This window comes from Eptatretus burgeri, chromosome 2 (genome assembly GCF_056783735.1).
Source record: "Eptatretus burgeri isolate ZD-2024b chromosome 2, Ebu_testis_v1, whole genome shotgun sequence".
NCBI classification, from domain to species: Eukaryota; Metazoa; Chordata; class Myxini; order Myxiniformes; family Myxinidae; genus Eptatretus; species Eptatretus burgeri.
Window position 1 is genome coordinate 112921977 of NC_140962.1, and position 17693 is coordinate 112939669.

At 43.0% G+C, this 17693-nt stretch overlaps 1 protein-coding gene across 22 annotated transcripts in view; it reads left to right on the forward strand.

The window, feature by feature from the left end:
• Positions 1-17693, forward strand: part of LOC147032852 (3',5'-cyclic-AMP phosphodiesterase 4C-like) — a 638164-nt gene that overhangs the window by 553762 nt on the left and 66709 nt on the right. For all 22 annotated transcript variants that reach the window (XM_085870771.1, XM_085870781.1, XM_085870769.1 and 19 more), the window contains 2 exons: positions 11288-11358; positions 12766-12815. In XM_085870771.1, the coding sequence (XP_085726897.1) occupies positions 11288-11358; positions 12766-12815 (121 nt within the window). The remainder of the gene's footprint in view (positions 1-11287; positions 11359-12765; positions 12816-17693) is intronic.

The window sequence follows — 17693 nt, forward strand, 5'->3', positions numbered from 1 at the left end:
TGATGTGGTATCCTGGTGAAAATTTGACATGTAGATTGCTGCATCCCATCAGTATGAAAATTTCTGAGGTTCATCTCGGGAAGGGTGTGAACACAAAAAAAAAATTATTATGACGTCATCCGTCACATGGTTTGGCAGCCATATTGGGTTTTTTCAAAAAAAAGGAAAAATTCTTCCTCTCCAGACCGGTTTTAGACATCGAAATGAAACTGCACAGAAATTATCAGTCAAACATACTGAATAAATTTTGATAACGTTGATGTCATCGGTCACATGGTTTGGCAGCCATCTTGGATTTACCCTAAAACCTTCAAAAGTCTTCTCCAGAATGGCTGGACAGATTGAGGGGAAACTTCACAGACATGTTCTGCATGAGTTGGGGATACTAGGGATACTAAGGTGATAAAGAATAATTTATAGGTCACGTGGTTCGGTAGCCATATTGGATTTAAGAAAATATTAAATAATGTTTTCTCTGGAACCACTTAGCCAATTGAAGTGAAATTTAGCAAATATCATCTACTGCCTTTGCTGCATACACTGTGAAAATGATGTAATAGGTCACGTGGTATGGCAGCTATATTGGATATAAAAACAAACCTTATCCGATCAAGACGAAGCTTCACACATGTGATCCTCTCCCCAATTATTGGCAGTGCAAATGTTCAATGCCATAGGGTCATGTGGTGTGGCAGCCATGTTCATTTGAAAACCAAAACTTTAAAACCCCTTTTCTCCGATATAGCTTAATGCATCATTATGATTCACATCACTTTACATGGAGCAAGGCTGTTGGATCAACTGCAAAGTTTCAAATCGATAATGAAAGCAGTTTCTGAAATATAATTCAAAATTTTTTTCTGTGAAACCAATGTGGCTGCCCAACCACGTGACTGATGACATCATTGTTAAATAAAATACGTACAGCTCGGATAGTAGATCATAACTGCAAAGTCGAGTGTTGATAGATTATTCAGTTTCAGAGAAATAATTATTTTTATCACACCCAACAAATCATATCTTATATCCTGCAAAGAGCTGTTGGTGTCTGTGTGTGGGTGGGTTGTAAGCGCTGCCCATTCTGTAGACTACGCCTTCCCTCGTCTCAGCAATTGTCACAAGCACCGCTTTTTAGGTAGGCCACGCCTTTCCCTCCAGCCACCCAGAAACTGCGGCCATATTTTTCGCTTCACGTTGCTCAATATGTTTATACAGGCCTCATTTACATTTGACGACTCAAAACCTTCCAAAAAAGTCTTCTATCTATCTATAATTCCAGCAATCTCTGTGTGTCTGTGTGTCTGTGACCGCTGTTTCTCGACAACCACTGGTCCGATCTAATTGAAACTTGCCAGGAATATTGCTGGGGACCTGTGGATGTGCCTTTTAAAGGTTTGATATTAATCGGACAAGCGGTTCGTATGGCTACACACCTACGGGCACGCACCTACGGGCACGCACTAGTTATAAAAGAAAGCAACCATTATGAGAAAACAAATGTCCAATTTGATTACACCTCAAACGAGGTAATGCATGTTTTGTTTCCAACGATCATGGCATCGGTCTAATTGTACGTAAATTTTCATGTTATTTTGCAGAGCAAAGAACATCGTGTTCTTTCATTAAAAATACTTTTTGTATTTGCCCTACTTTTAAAAGTTTTTTTTAACAAACTAATGGATATGTAATGCAGATGTTGTGTGAAGTGAATAAACATTAACATCAGCTTCATCGTGAAATACTGAAGCTGCCTTCGTAATTAATTTGTCATTCGTCTATTCCTGAAGACAACGCGTCTTCTATCCTTAAATATGGGTACCGTTTTTAGAGGAAAAAACCTGTACATTTTGATGATAACTCAAATGAGATAATGCATGTTTTGTTTTCAATGATTGCGGCAGCAGTCTCATATTCACCGCCAAATGAACGTACTTACTTGCTTGAGTGCTTCAGCCACTTGGCAAGCTCGCCACAAGAAACGTGAAACAACACAAGCAATTATACTTGGTAACTAATTGAGGAAGGGGAAGGGGTGGGATGTGAGTCTGGAGGGACTGGGCTGGGATGAGAAAGAGGTGCAGTGGGAGGAGGCAGGTGATGACGAATAATTGGTAGGTCACGTGATTTGGTGACTCTATTGGATTGAAGGAAAACATTAAGTAATGCCTTTTCTGGGTAATTCTTCTGTCCTATCCCGAAGAGAGGACGATCACCTGTCTCTGTTATCATCTGAGGTCAAGCGTTTGGACATCGGTATTGTAGCACTCTCTGAGGTTCGGAGGCCAGATAGTGGTGACATCATGGTGGGTAGTTACACCTACTATTGGTCTGGTTACTCTGATGATTACCATGCCCAAGGAGTTGCTGTAGCTGTGTCCAATAAGCTGGCTTCCATGACAATTGAGGTAACACCGGTCAATGAGCATATTATGAGATTAAGGATTCATCACTCCTTGAGTGTTGTTTCCCTGGTCTCAATAAATGCTCCGACTGAGGCGAGTGATCTCACCGTGAAAGACACATTCTATGCCACGCTCAAGCCTGTGGTTGATCAGTGCCCCAGGCGAGATACTCTTCTCGTCTTGAGGAATTTCAATGCATCAACTGGAACTGATAGGGATGGTTATGAGACATGTGTTGGTCCGCATGGGTCTGGAACTGTGAACCAGAAGAGCACTAAATTCCTTGACTTTGCAAGAAGTCATGGACTTAGGGGGGCTGGTTCATGGTTTTAGCACCCACAGGCTCATTGATGGACTTGGTATTCTTGGATGTTGCTCTCTTGTCTGTACCTATTTGCAGTGAGGATGTTGAGGTGATGGAGAGATTCACTTACATTGGCAGTGATATTGTCTCTGCTGGCTGTGGGGCAGAGGTCAATAGACGTCTGGGTCAGGCCTTGGGAGTCATGGATTCACTATATCATGGGGTGTGGTGCAGCCGGTACCTGTGCGGGAGGACGAAAGTCCGAGTCTTCACAAAAAGGTCTTTACTCGGATAATTCTTGTTAGGGTTTGCCACAATCTGCTTGAGCACCAGCATCCAGAGCAGTCAGGCTTTACACCAAAGAGGTCAACAATTGACTGTATCCTTGCCCTTCGGGTCCTCACCGAACGCAGGCGAGAGTTTCGGCAGGGGCTGCTTGCAACCTATGTTTGTCTCTGCAAAGTGTTTGATTCAGTGAATTGGGATGCCCTCTGGAGGATTCCTGGTCTTCGTGGGGTGCCACCAAAACTGATCAATCTGATGTCTGAACTATACTCTGATACTGAGAGTCACTACCGGATTTAGGGGTGGCCAGGTAGGGCCATGGCCCCGGGGCCCCCCACATTGTCGATGACATTTCGAAAATCCCTTGAAAATGTGCTTCTAAAGTTTTATTGTCGTGAATGAAGATTGTAAACTCTTTGTAAGGATATCTTTTCAAAATTGTCTGTCATTGTGAGGGTCCTTTTCAAACTTTGGCCTTTTCAAGCCGTTTCTTCCATGGTCCACAGAACAGATCCATCGTGGTCAAAAATTCCTGGGGCAAGCCTCGGGCATTGGGGGCCCACATTCGGATCTTTTTTTTGGATCGATCATCGATGCTTCGGATGGTTGAGCGTGACCAACTAACTACGGCACTGCCCGCCAGAGCCCAGCAAGCACAGACGGAATACAGAGGTCCAGCCAGAGGAGAGGTGAAAAGGTGAAAGTCGACGTGGTAAAACTAGGCCAGGCCAGCACAGCACACGGCCGGCAGGGGTAGTATTGTACACACTGAAACTGCGGCTGGCAGGGAACGCTGTCAGTACCCTGCTTACTGGCGTGCACAGCACAGTAACACAGTGTGACTTCCTATGTTCCAGGTGTGTGAAACATACTTGCTCGTGATTCTGGTACGTCCCACGTGCACTCTGACAATATCTCAGTTACTCGGTACGTACCAGCTGCAGAAACCACAATGAGCGGCTTCGGTGATGACAGGCACAAATCCAGGGCTCCACGGAAATATGACAGTGGTGCTCAAAAGTGGAAACGTTCCAAGGAAAAAGATGAAAGACACAAGGCCGTCATCGACAAGACCCAGAAAATCTCAGAGTTTTTCACTCCTGCACAAACAGGCGATTCGTCCATGACAGAGGCTGGAACACCAACAGAGACAGAACAAGCGGATTTGGCAACGCAACCCCCGCGTCAAGATTTGCCCAACATCTCGGAAGGTTCCACCGATGAAGAACATGCATCAGATGAAGAAGTGTGAGATATACTGACTGATCCTGGACCTGGCTTTGCCAATTGCATTGGATGTTGGCCTCCTGAGCGACCGTCAGAGATTATCGACTACTGGGCATCACGAGATTTGGAGCCCCTGCAGAATTCGACTGGTCCCTTTGATTCATCCATACAGTTCGTTGAAGGTAGGAAACGCTGCTGTTCCAAGAATCTTTTTTACCGTAGACTACAAAATGGAGAGTCCGTGAAAAGGTCCTGGCTTTGCTTCTCCACATCAACCGGAAAACTGTACTGCATCGCTTGCAAGCTCTTTGGAGGCGCTACTGCCCTGGGCGGGGAAGGATTCAATGACTAGAAGCATGCCAGTCGTTCTATCGAGGTGCATGAGCGTTCGCATGTACATTGTGCGAATATCATCCACTTGTCAGACAGAGCAACATCCGCAGGTCGTGTGGACACTGAACTCGTCAAACAGGTGAGTGAGATTGCGTCCTATTGGAGGGTGGTGCTGAAACGAAGTGTGAGCGTGATATCGTTTCTTCCTGAGCGTGGTCTAGCGTTCCGTGGATCGGATGAAATTGTTGGGTCATGGACGAATGGTAACTACCTTGGTTTAATGCAGTGCTTCCCAACCTTTATCTGATCGAGTACCACTTGGAGGTCCTATACCGTTGCCGCATACCACCTGGTTCCAGAAAAAACTCAATTCGATAAGATATCAATTTATTCACAAGTAGGTCACACAAATGAACTAACTGTCAACAAAGAACAAAATTTAATGCGAGGGCTGCATCTGTTTCTTCTCCACCAGCTGGTCGATGTGGGGCATAACTTTGCTCACAGCACATCGGAAATCATGCCCGGGCGCAGCAAGATGGTTCCGGCTCTTTGACTTGATGGTCATCATGGCTGAGAACCCCTGCTCGCACTCCCACGTAGAGGGGAAATCAGTAGCTGGGGAACAGCGTGACGGGCTAGTGTCGGGTATGAGGAGGCCATGGTCACTCCGAAGTTCATAGGAGAGCATTCCTTGTGCTTCGTCTTTGCTGTCTTGTCAGCCTGGATATCTATGAGCTCCTCTTGTTTCCCGGTCCCGACAGGCAGATCGCCTGGTTCACCGGAAAACGGATTGGTGATGTAGGCACAACATGTAATGTCTGGGAAGTAATGCATCAACTCAGTCTTGAGCAGTGAGAGGTGACGGAAGATTTCTTGGGAAAATTCATCATTGGGCTCGCTCTCAAGGGTAGTCAGGAGTTCGAACATTCCGTAGCGTTTGCTCTCCACGTTCTTGATCCAGAGGTCCAACTTCTGGACAAACGCTCCCAGCTTTGAGATGAAGTCTGAGACAGTGCAGTTGGGCCCTTGGAACGACAGGTTTAAGTGGTTGAAGACCCCAAAAATGTCCGACAGGTAGGCCAACCTTGAGATAAACTCCTCGTCCTCCAGATCTTTTTGAAAATCGTGTTCTTTCTCCGTGAAGAATACGAGGAGTTCATCCCTCAGTTCAAAGAGACGCCTCATCGTATTCCCCTGGGAGAGCCAGCGAACCTCTGTGTGGTAGAGGAGACAGGTGTGGTCGGAGCCGAGATCTTCACAGAGCAGTTTGAACAGCCGAGTATTCAGGGCAGATGTTTTGACGAAATTAACTATTTTCATTAATCGGTTCAAGCATGATAACAAATTCGGAGGGAGTACCTTAGTGCGAAGGGTGAATCTGTGTATGAAACAATGGACACCGGTGGCATTTGGTGACACAGCTTTCACATGGGCTTGAAACCTTGACTTTCGACCGAGCATAGACGGAGCCCCATCTGTTGTGCATCCGACCAACTTTCCCCAATCCAGTTCATTATGCTTGAAGAAATTATTCAAAAGTTTGAAAACATCCTTTCCTTTCGTTGTACGGGATAGCTCCTGGCTCAGCAGCAGCTCAGTCTTCGCAGTATTATTCTGTGTGAAGCGAACGTAGACAAGTAGGTGACAGCAGTTTTTTTTATCATTTTTTTTTTTTTTTTAAAGGCCGAGCCCGAAAGTGCTCGCGAACCACCTGGAAGGCCTTCGCGTACAACTAGTGGTACGCATACCACAGATTGGGAACCACTGGTTTAATGGAATTAATTGCAGAATACGATCCATTTTTGGCGCAGCACATTCAGAAATATGCCAACCAAGGTAGTGGCCACACCAACTACTTATCATCTACGACATGTGAAGAGTTAGTCTCCATCATCGGAAAATCTGTTCTGGATAACATCGTCGCTCGTGTGAAAGAGGCAAAATATTCTCTGTGTCAGTCGATTCTACTCCTGACATAAGCCACATCGACCAGCTCACAGTTATTCTACGATACATCGAGAACGAGGCTCCAGTGGAGCGTTTCATGACCTTTCTGAGCAACACAGGACGCACTGGACTCCAGCAAGCGACGGCATTACTGGATTTTTTGAAAGCCACTGGATTTGACATCGCTAACTGCGAGGACAATCTTACAATAACACATCTAATATGAGTGGCCGATACAATGGGATGCAGGGAATGATCAAACAGGAGAACCCTCTCGCAATATTTGTGCCATGCGTGACACACTCACTGAACTTAGTCGGTTAGTCAGCCGTGGGAAGCTGTAGACCTGCAGCAGCATTCTTTGAATTTGTGGAACAAGTGTATGTATTTTTTACAGCTTCCACGTCGCGCTACGCCAGATTATTTGACGCCCTGAAAGCCAAAGGTCTGCAAGTACCAAAGCGCCTCAGCGACACTCGCTGGTTGGCTCATGCTGATGCAACCCGAGCTCTTGTAGACGGTTACAGTGAAATCATGGATGTCCTCGATGAAATCGCAAACGATGAGCAACTGAATAGTGAAACCGCCGAGACACTTCACCAAACGATGTGCACGCTCGAGATAGGGTTCTATGCTGGTTTCTGGTCTACTGTCCTTGGTAGATTTGATCGTACGAGTAAAACCCTTCAGTCGCAAGCTACCCATCTTAACACAGCCGTGCAGCTCCTCAAGTCACTGGCGAGCTTCGTGCAGTCATTACGCGATCAGTTTGATACATTTGTTGTTGACGGAGTGGAGCGCTCAGGCACGGAGGAATTCACTCACGGATCGCATAGACGAAAGCGTAATGTCCGCCTCGCTTCCTTGGACTACAGACACACTCGAGAAGTAGAACTGGACGCCAAAGAGTCCTTTCGCATTCGTGGATACGTTGCAGTGATCGACGTACTGCTGTCACAGTTGGAAAAGCGTACAAACGCTTACAGCGAGATGAGCGACAGATTTGGATTCCTGCGTGCTCTTGTTCAACTCGAAGTGGAGCAGATTCGAAAGTCATGCTCGAAGCTCGTCGAGCTGTATTGGGAAGATCTATCACCTGACCTCACAGACGAAACGATTCAATTCTAAGCCATGATGGACTCAGAGCGAGACTCGGGCCGTACTGAACTCGAGATGTACAGTTTTCTCATCGAGCGAAAACTCACCGATACTTTCCCAAACGTGGAAGTACTGCTTCGGATTTACCTCTCGCTGATGGTGTCGAACTGCTCTGGGGAGCGCTCGTTTTCGAAACTCAAGCTTATCAAGAACCATCTTCGCTCCAAGATGGGGCAGCAGAGACTGGTCAATATGACAATCATTTCAACCAAATCCGATGTGCTCAATTCCATGCAGGTTGACAGTATCATATCCGAGTTCACTGACGCGAAGTCGCACAGGAAGTTTGTCCATTGATTTAGGCACCGTGTGTTTGTTCATTGATGTGGATGACACTGCCGTATATTTGCGGTCGCTGGAAGTCGGCTATTAATCACCATTTCGGATTTCTCTTGCCCAGAGGGTTTTTAGAAGTTAGAAGGTTTTTAGTCGAAGTTCGTAGTATGATTAATGACAGCGTGTCGTTTGTTATTTTCTTATATTGGTCCATCTCTTTCTCTTACTTTTGCAGCAACAGCATTTTTGTGATTTGATTTTAGAATGAGCTCAGGGATAAGTTATCAGCTCATAGATTAGTCATCAGCCATATCAATAACAATCCATCCATCTTGTCATATTGTCAGATTTAATTGTAATTTGTGAACATATATGCCAAATCATTCCTGATCAGGATCTGCCAAATCTCTCGATATAAGTTCAGTTGTTGATGAAAAAGCAGTTGTAATTAAAGTTGTTGATTAATCTCCAAATTTGGGGGCCCCCCACAATCATTGTGCACACGGTCCCCCACATGGTAAATCCGGCCCTGCTGAGAGTACTTACTGAGAGTGCTGTGAGATGTGGTGATTCCATCTCTGACTTTTTTTTCCAGTTGTGAGTGGAGTTCATCAGTGGTGTGCACTGGCCTCCAGCATCTTTCAGCACTTGTTTGGATTGGATTCCGGGGAGGATGTTGGAGAGATCAAGCTGTGTTGCATCGTTTGAGAATGTCAAGATCTCTGACCTTGATTTTGCAGACGATGCAGTCATCTTTTTGGAGACTTGATATCCTATTGGGGTCCCTCACATTGTGGAATGAAGAGTCTGAATCACTGGGATTACAGGTTTCCTCGGTCAAAACTAAGATCCAGGCTTTCAATTACATCTTAGATGCTGCTATCCTGTCTGTACCTGTTTGTGGTGAGGATGTTGAGGTCATGGAGAGATTCACTTACCTTGGCAGTGATATTCATATCTCTGCTGGCTGTGAGCTAGAGGTCAATGGACGTCTGGATCGGGCCTTGGGAGTAATGGATTCACTATATCATGGGGTGTGGCACTGCCGGTACCTGTGCGGGAGGATGAAAGTCCGAGTCTTCAGGTCCTTGGTACTTCCAGTCTTGCTCTATGGATGTGAGACTTGGACTCTGACCAGGGATCTGAGATGGCGACTTAATTCCTTTAGTACCAGGTCTCTTTGGAGAATCCCTAGCTATTGCTGGTCGGACTTTGTGTCCAACAAGCGGTTGCTGAGAGAGACTGAAATGAGATTTGTTACCTGCATAGTCTGTGAGTGTCAGCTGTGGCTGTATGGACATGTGGCTCGTTTTCCTGATGCTGATCCTGCTCACCAGATTCTCTCGGCGAGGGAACCTCGTGAGTGCAGGAGGCCAATGGGCCAACCATGTGCCTCGTGGACAGCAGGTTGATCAGCATCTCAAGGAGATGGGGATGAGCCAGGCATTTGCCTGGGGGATGGCCAGATGGAGGCCCCTGGAGTACCAGCGGAAAGTGGATGCAGTGACGTGCTGCTCCGGCACATGCTCCCATATTTGACCTGGGTAAAGAGGATGTTGCCGGCCAGGTGTCTGATCGAAGCTGGGTTGTATCAAAGTCGATGGGGGGAGGGAGGGGGTGGTAACCGGCCATATCTGCTAACATTTATATACCACTAAACGACCCGTGAACCCATTGGGTTCCCGTTGTGACAGCAGTTGATATAAAATCATTTTTTAAAAAAGAAAAAATTAAAGAAGAAAATAGCTCCAGCGAACTATACCATTGAGGTTGTTTGCATTGATCAAATACTCCCCAAGAGTACTCGATTGAATCGGGAATTGATTTTTTAATAATTTTTTTCGTTGCCCGATTTGAACGAAACTTGATATTGCGCGTCAATGTGAAGAAAAAAAAAAAACGGAGAAATAAAAGTCGAAGAAATTATTGTGCGTAATCTTCTCAACACAATTTTATTTATTAATGAACACAGGAGTATTAGATCAAAATACGATGTTTATTTTATGCTTAAAAAAAAATCGTTCTTTGTCTATACGAAATATTTGAGATTTTTTAATAAATCATTTCAAGAAAAAAAAAGATAGCTCCAGCTAACTATACCGCTGAGGTTCTTTGCATTGATCATATTCTCCCAAAGAGTACTTGACTGAATCGGGAATTGATTTTTTAAATAATTTTTTCGTTGCCCGATTTGAACGAAACTTGATACTGCACACCGCAGGCGAATGGTGAGTAAGGTGGCCCTAAAATTTTTTGTGCTATCATGACCGTTTTGGCTGTATTTCGGGAACATACATACATACATACACGTTATACTTGGTGAACATACATACAAGATGAGAGTTTTAGTTATATATAGATAGCGCCACTGTTATTAGTATTATTATTATTATCATTATTGTTATCTGAGGAAGGATAAAATTGCTCCCACCGCACCAAACCATTCATATTATATTTTAATGTTAATAATACTGATGTCTGAAAGATTGAATTAGGTGCTATCATATTGTTTTTATGTTTACATGCCTGTTATTCGATGTAACATGTTTCTTTTGCTTTGAGTTGTTGAGTATCATACTTTCACAAAACAAATTGTTTTACCTCTTGGGGTTTTGGGGGGGGGGAGGAGGAGGAGGGAGATTATACAATATATTATGAACATGTCCAGCCTTCAAGTGTTGATTTACCCTTGTAAGTTCATACTAAGTTCAAAGAGGAGTCCTGAAAAATTGCTGTCTGCTTTTGGGACATGTTTCTCGATCATATGACCACCAACATTTGGGATTCGATGATTATCTTGGTTCACCAACCAAGGATTGATCAATACAGTGTAAGCTGACATCAACATTCAAACTTTCACTCCTACAATTCAAAGGATGGTCTGTTAATATGGGTCTCTTTGCCTGCCTATTAGCCTTACCCACAAAGGATGTTCCGAGTGAATCATGAATTGTATAAAATCACCTACAAGCATTTCTTGTGACACCACCAATGCTTATCCTCTATCTGAACAGAAATTTATGAGATGCACATTGTGTTGCTTGTTGTTGTTGTTGTTGTTGTTGTTGTTGTTGTTGTTGTTGTTGTTGTTGTTGTTGTTTTTCTTCCTGGAATTCTGCCGCACCCTCTCACCTTCTGGATTTAATTGCGAAATCAAGTTTTATTTGTTAAAATAGCTGAATTTACATTTGCACGTGTATAGCTTCGGCCAAAATTCCCGACGATGAAAAATGTTCTTTTACAGCCCTCACAGGAATCTAACCATCTGGAATAGCTTCTAATTTTTTTTTATTTTTTATTTTAAATAAACATTGACGTATCAGTAGACTGAGTTGTATCCCTCTGCTCACAGGTGCTGGCGAGTCTTCGCAGTGTACGCAGCAACTTCACAATGCTTGCTAACGTACAGGGAGCTAGCAACAAGTGAGGCATAGTCCAACCTTTTTAATGACTAGATACACCTCTGCTGTTTGACTTTTTGTTTTAGTTTAATGCAACACCTTTACTCACTGAAATTTTAATTTTACTGTCTGAAAGCCTGATGGGATGAAACTGTCTTGAAGGATCATATAATTGTGGACTATCGCAATGAATTTGGGAGAACTGTGTGAGGGAGAGAAATGGAAACACACCCCATTGTCATGATGGTTATTCTGTTGCCTTGTGGAAATGTATTTGTAGGTTTACAATGTGAGATGAAGTTTATATTTACGGTCTATTTTTTAATATACAATAATTGTTTCATGAAAAAGTGATGTAGAATTGTTTCGTAAAATGTGGACTCGATAGGAAGGCAAGATACTGTATTCCAGCTTTTTTACTGGTCTGCCTTCATCCTCACAAGTTGCATATTTTGTACACCAAATTTCGCTAAGTTATGATCGTTCATCATTCTGTGGGAATTGTAGAAAAGTAAAAATGTCGTTTTTGTGTTTAAAAAAAAAAAAAAAAATTATTGGCTTGTTCTTGCATCCAAATGCAGCTTTAACTTGAACCCAATTCACCTCGCATCCTTTTAAAAAATATCATCATTCGTTTAAATTGAGAATTGTAAAATACATTTGTCAGAATGGTTCCATTTAATTATTTTCCCACATATCATTGTGGTCATAACTGAAAATACGACAATTGTCGTAACTTTGCTCCTTTTTAAAGATATTTCCCAAAATAAAAAAAGCATTTTCTATTGGGCTGGCAAGATGGTATCGAGGTACGCACATTTGCCTCTCAGCTCTAGCCTGGGTTTGAATCTCGGCTCAGCGTCACTTGGATGGACGTTATACTTGGTGATCCGTCTACCAACATGAGTTAGTGCATTAGTTGGACGTTAGTGATCCCACGGTGTCCTTCGCAAAGAGTGGGCAAGCTATCGCTGGGACAATGAACAAATTACAAATTCCTGCCATGAAATTGCACTTAGATGAACGCCAGGCCTGACAAGCTGGTTCGTGAAAGACCGGTCAAACTTCCCCCAGCCAACCCCACAAGAACGTGGGAATAATTACATAAGCTCACTGGCGAGTCAATTTGAAATTTTGTCATTCCTCCAGTTTCTCGTCTGACACAGTTTAGATCGTCATTTGTGTTTTTTATTTTTTGTATTACACCAAGTACATCTGCATATGCATAGAATAGCAACGTTAATCAAGACTTGTTTCCTGTAATTTTTGGGGCAAATAAATCTTGCAGAAAACTATCATTTAACATGAGCAGTTTAGGATGAAATGTTTGTCGATTAATAGAAGCTCCAGAAGGCACAAACTCATCCATAAATATAAAACAAACAAGCAAAGCAACTGACATGCCACTTCCCCTCCCCCTCCCCCCCAGGCGTTCTCCCGTTGGAAACCAGTCCAATTTCTCTCGTGCAAGTCTTTCAGGTGAGCCACGTAAACAGTCATGTTCTCAATGTTTCCACAACCATACACCTCATCCACTCGTGCATCGTCAGAGGCTTAAAAGTTACATGTTCTTAACTTTTATTTGAAAATATACATTATAATATGATTCGGGGTCGACATGCACCTACTACTTTCGGTGTGCTGTTATCTCGGCTAACATCTTTGGTCTCACAAGCTTCATGGAAAATTTATCTTTTGGCATTGACTCTTTGGAACTTCTTCTGATTTTGCTTCTGTGTTTTTTTGTTGTTGTTGTTTTCAATGCAAAATGTGTGTCTCCATCAGAATCTGAGCACAGCCATCTTTGTGATCCAAAGTTTTGTCTTGTTGTTGTTGATCCAATTAATTAAATAGTTGTCCTGTGTCCATACATCTGGAAAGCAGTACCTGCGTTGGGTTTTTTTTTGGGGGGGGGGGATTCTTTTTTTTCCGGATGGGAGTCCATTAAGTCCAACTCTACAAAGGGCATGGAGGAAAGTTTTTCCAAGTGTTATGTTCACTGAAGGCTCATCAGATGAGGAGGATTTTGTAGATTTCATAACCCGAAGGAAGAAATGTAATATCTAAGGAATTTCCAGTATGGTGAGGCAAGCAAGTGACGATAATCCACTAAAAATTTTGACGGAAGCTGAAATAGAAGAGTGGTATGAAGTCGACCAAGATGTTGAAGTGACCCGTGTTATGACTGACTGAAATCCTCGACAGTGTTGTTAGTCCACATAAGAAAGTTGAACAACAAGAAGATGACTCAGAAGAAGATGACTTTTCAACTTAACATGTCACTTGGGCTAATGCTGGTAAAGGTCTTGACACGTTTGTGAAGTTTGCTGAAAGGCAGAAAGCTTACAGCACCCAGGAACCTCATGCAAGAAGAGCTGCACCTCATACAAGAACTCTACATGAGGAAGAGGCAGAAAACAATGTAACAATCTGACATAAGGAAATAGTTCAAGAAAGTTTCTGGAGTTTGACAAGATGATGAGTCTGAGAAAGTGGAAGTTAACACTTTAGATCATACATCAACTTCAAAAGACTAGTTTATGTTTTATAACACAGGTATGTTATTGTTTTGCAAAATCCATTGGTAATTACCTTTATACTATCACTGCACTGGACTAATATTATTTAGTTTATTTTTCACAGGCAAAGTTTAATAAGTTCCTCTTTTGTACCATTCTATGTAATATTTAGGTAACCGGCAGGGGAAAAGGTCTCATTGGTGCCAGATAACACAGCTTTTACTGCACAGTGTATATATTTGTGTGTATATATGTATATATATATATATATATATATATATATATATATATATATATATATATATATATATATATATATATATATATATATATATATATAGTCATGCGCCACTTAACGACGGGGTTACGTTCTGAGAAACGCGTCGTTAAGTGACATCGTCGTTGTGCGAACATCATTTTTTTTTTTTTTCATTTTCGTTTTCGAACATCATACTGACACAAACTTAGACACCTAAGCTATATGGTGTAGCCTATTGTTCCTCGGATACAAACCTGTACAGCATGTTACTGTACTGAATACTGTCGGCAATTGTAACACACATCCAAGAGACAGAAGACACGTTAGATTTACCTTTGTGCATTTCATGATGGCCATCAGTGTTGTTAGCAGCAGCTTACAACCTCCTCTCGCATCGATTATAGAAAGGTGAATGAATAGCGTTTGGATTTTATAAATCCGTAACCATTGCATCGATGTTACAATTTACAAATGAATAAATGAGCACCTGTCAATTGTGATATATTTTCGGAACAGTGCGATTGTTTTAACAACACAAAAAGCTTCACTAAAAAGAAATTTGTTTTAATTGACGAACAACAACGATTTATTCTTGGAATTCTTCAATTCAAACGTAATTTACTTGCTGGAAGGTAAACGCACAGATGCCAACCCTCCCGATTTCATCGGGAGGCTTCCGAAAATTCACCCAAACTCCCGCCCTTACGATCACTATCCTTATCCTCCCGAAATTTTGATATTTTTGCACTGTTCACTAATCACTTCGAAGTTACCGAAGTAATCGACTTCGAAGTTACCGATGCTTCAAGCCCTCGATGTTGATTACGAAATGGCAGAAAAGAAGCTTACGAAGACCAAGAAATGGTCTCAGAAGTACAAGACCGAATACAGTCTCCAATACCCGTGTATTCAAAAGTCTGAAAGAGGAATTCATCATGCGTATTGTACAGTATGCAGCGTTGATATTTCAGTTGAGCACGGAGGTCGCGATGATATTCGGAAGCACGTTGGAAGCAAACGGCACACAGATATTGCAAAGGAGAGATCTTCGAGCACGAGTACCGGTACACTTCTGAATTATTTCACCAAACAAGGGACAAGCGAGGAAGAGGATGTTACCCGAACGGAACTTCTCTTTAGTGGATTTATTGTGGAACATAACTTGCCCATATCAGTCTCAGATCATGCTGGACCTCTATTTCAAAAGATGTTTCCAGATTCAAAAGTTGCTTCAAAGTATGGATGTGCAAGAACAAAAACTTCAGCAATAATTGGTGAGTTGTCAAATGTTACTGCTTCATCTATTGCCGATATTGCTAGACTCGCTCCATTTAGCCTAGCTACAGACGGAAGCAATGACAGTGGTGAGGCCCAGCTATATCCTGTCCTGATTTCGTACTATGACAACAGTGCTGGGATTGTGAAGCAAGGTTTGCTAAGTTTGCCTGCGTGCAAACAAGATTCCACTGGAGAAAACATTTTCAAACTGCTTGATCATGAGTTCAGTGACAGGAAAATTCCGTGGGGAAATTGTGTTTCCTTTTGTGCTGATAATGCCTCTGTCATGGTGGGCAAGCACAAAGGAGTCGCTGCTTATATCCACAAACAAAATCCAGAGTGCTACATCATGGGATGCCCTTGCCATATGATGCACAATACGGCCAAGAAGGCGGCTCAGGCCTTACCCATTGAATTAGATGACTTTCTCATCGATATTTACTACTACTTGGACAAAAGTAGTAAACGCGTCAAAGGAGTGAAAGCACTGCAAGAACTCTGTGATGCCCCGACACACAAGATTCTGAAGCATGTTGCAACAAGGTGGCTGTCCCTTGGTCAGTGCCTAGACAGGCTGATTGAACAGTGGGAGCCACTTCGCCTCTTCTTCAAAGAAGAAGTACGAAGAAAAATGCAACCAACTGTAGCCAAGACTCTAACAACGAGCAAGAAGGACGGCACTGTATCTACTGCCAGTACTGGCACTGCAGGATCAAGCACTAGTGGAGCAGCATTCATCACTACCACTGCAGTATCTGCTGCGAAGAAGACAGCAGGGACAGCACCAAAACCAATGCTGAGAGCAGGTAGCATCACTGGCCCTTCATCACGTTCATCTACAAAGCAGATTCCTTCAGAGTCGAGAAAGACTGTGATAGTCCCATCTACAGGCAAAGAAGGACCCAAGTTAAGTTCTGCTTTTGCCAAATCACTTGATAGAAGCTCAGCAAAACCTTCGAATCAGAGGTCTTCTTCCTTGGCTGCACCTACCTCAATCTCTCTCCTCAAACGTAAAATTGGATCTGGTACTACGAGTCTGACCTCTTCTGCTGGCAGTAAACGCAAGTGTGATCGCCCTGCGGCTAAGTGTACTACGAGTTCTACAACTAAAAGCGCATCTTCCTTAAACACTGTGCAGGAATCTAGAGAAAAACGTGTCAACAGGATGTTCTTGTCTCCACAAACAAAACTCTATCGTTTCTTCCTTCGATATGCTAACAAGCTTTTTGAGAAGGGGAATCTTCTGCTCCAAAGAGATGAACCCTGTATTCATCTCCTGCACGGAGAATTGAATGGTCTTCTGAAAGATATCTTCGTACGGTTTTTGAAACCATCGGTGTCATCGGTTGCTCTGGTAAATGTACCCTTCTCTGACAGACATCATCAGAAGAATGATGAGGACCTCATGATTGGGAACGATGCCAAACTGTATATAAGGGAACAAAGGAGTCTCAAGAAATCCACCTTCACTCTGAGTGAGTCAGACATCCAAGGTTTCTTCAGTGCAGTTCGCTCATATTATGTGAAAGCCTGCAATTACATCTTCAAAACCTGGCCGCTAGATGATGAATTAGCCAAGCATGCTCATGTGCTGGATGTTAAGCTACACCAAGAAGTGGGGTTTGACTGTGTGGAGTTTTTCATCAAGAAATTCCCCTGTCTGTTCAGTGGCGGTGATAGTGACATAGACAGTCTTGAGAGTGAATTCGCTCACGACCTGGCACACGCCTCCATAGCTACAATTGCTACTGAGACAGTGAGAGTGGATGAGCAGTGGCATCGGATTTCACAGCTCACAGATCCCTGCACTGGTGCCAAGAAGTATCCTAATTTGAGCAAAGTGATGAAGGGAATCTTGGTCATTCCTCATTCGAACGCATCATGTGAGCGGGCACTCAGTCTTGTACGGAAGAATCAAACTGAATTTCGTCCCAATTTGAGTGTCAAAACCCTGGAAGCTCTCTTAATTGAAAAACTAGCTCATAGCACCCCTTGCTACCAGAGAGAATACAGCAAAGACATAATCAGAAGGGCTAAAAGAGCCACACAGCTGTCACTCAGCAAAGCTGCCATGGAAAAAGCAAGCAGCAGTAGTACCAGCCAGTAAGGTAAGAAAAATATTGCTTCTTTTGTGCTTTTTGTTAATCTTTGATTGTCCCCTAACTTACTAATATTAACATACATGTAACATTAAAAAGTGCACAATTTTCCCCTTTTTTTGTTCAAAAAGTGGGAATTCTTAACATGTTAAATGCTCCAAAATAGGGCTCAGAGGGCACTAGAGAGCGTCTGGAACCCCAG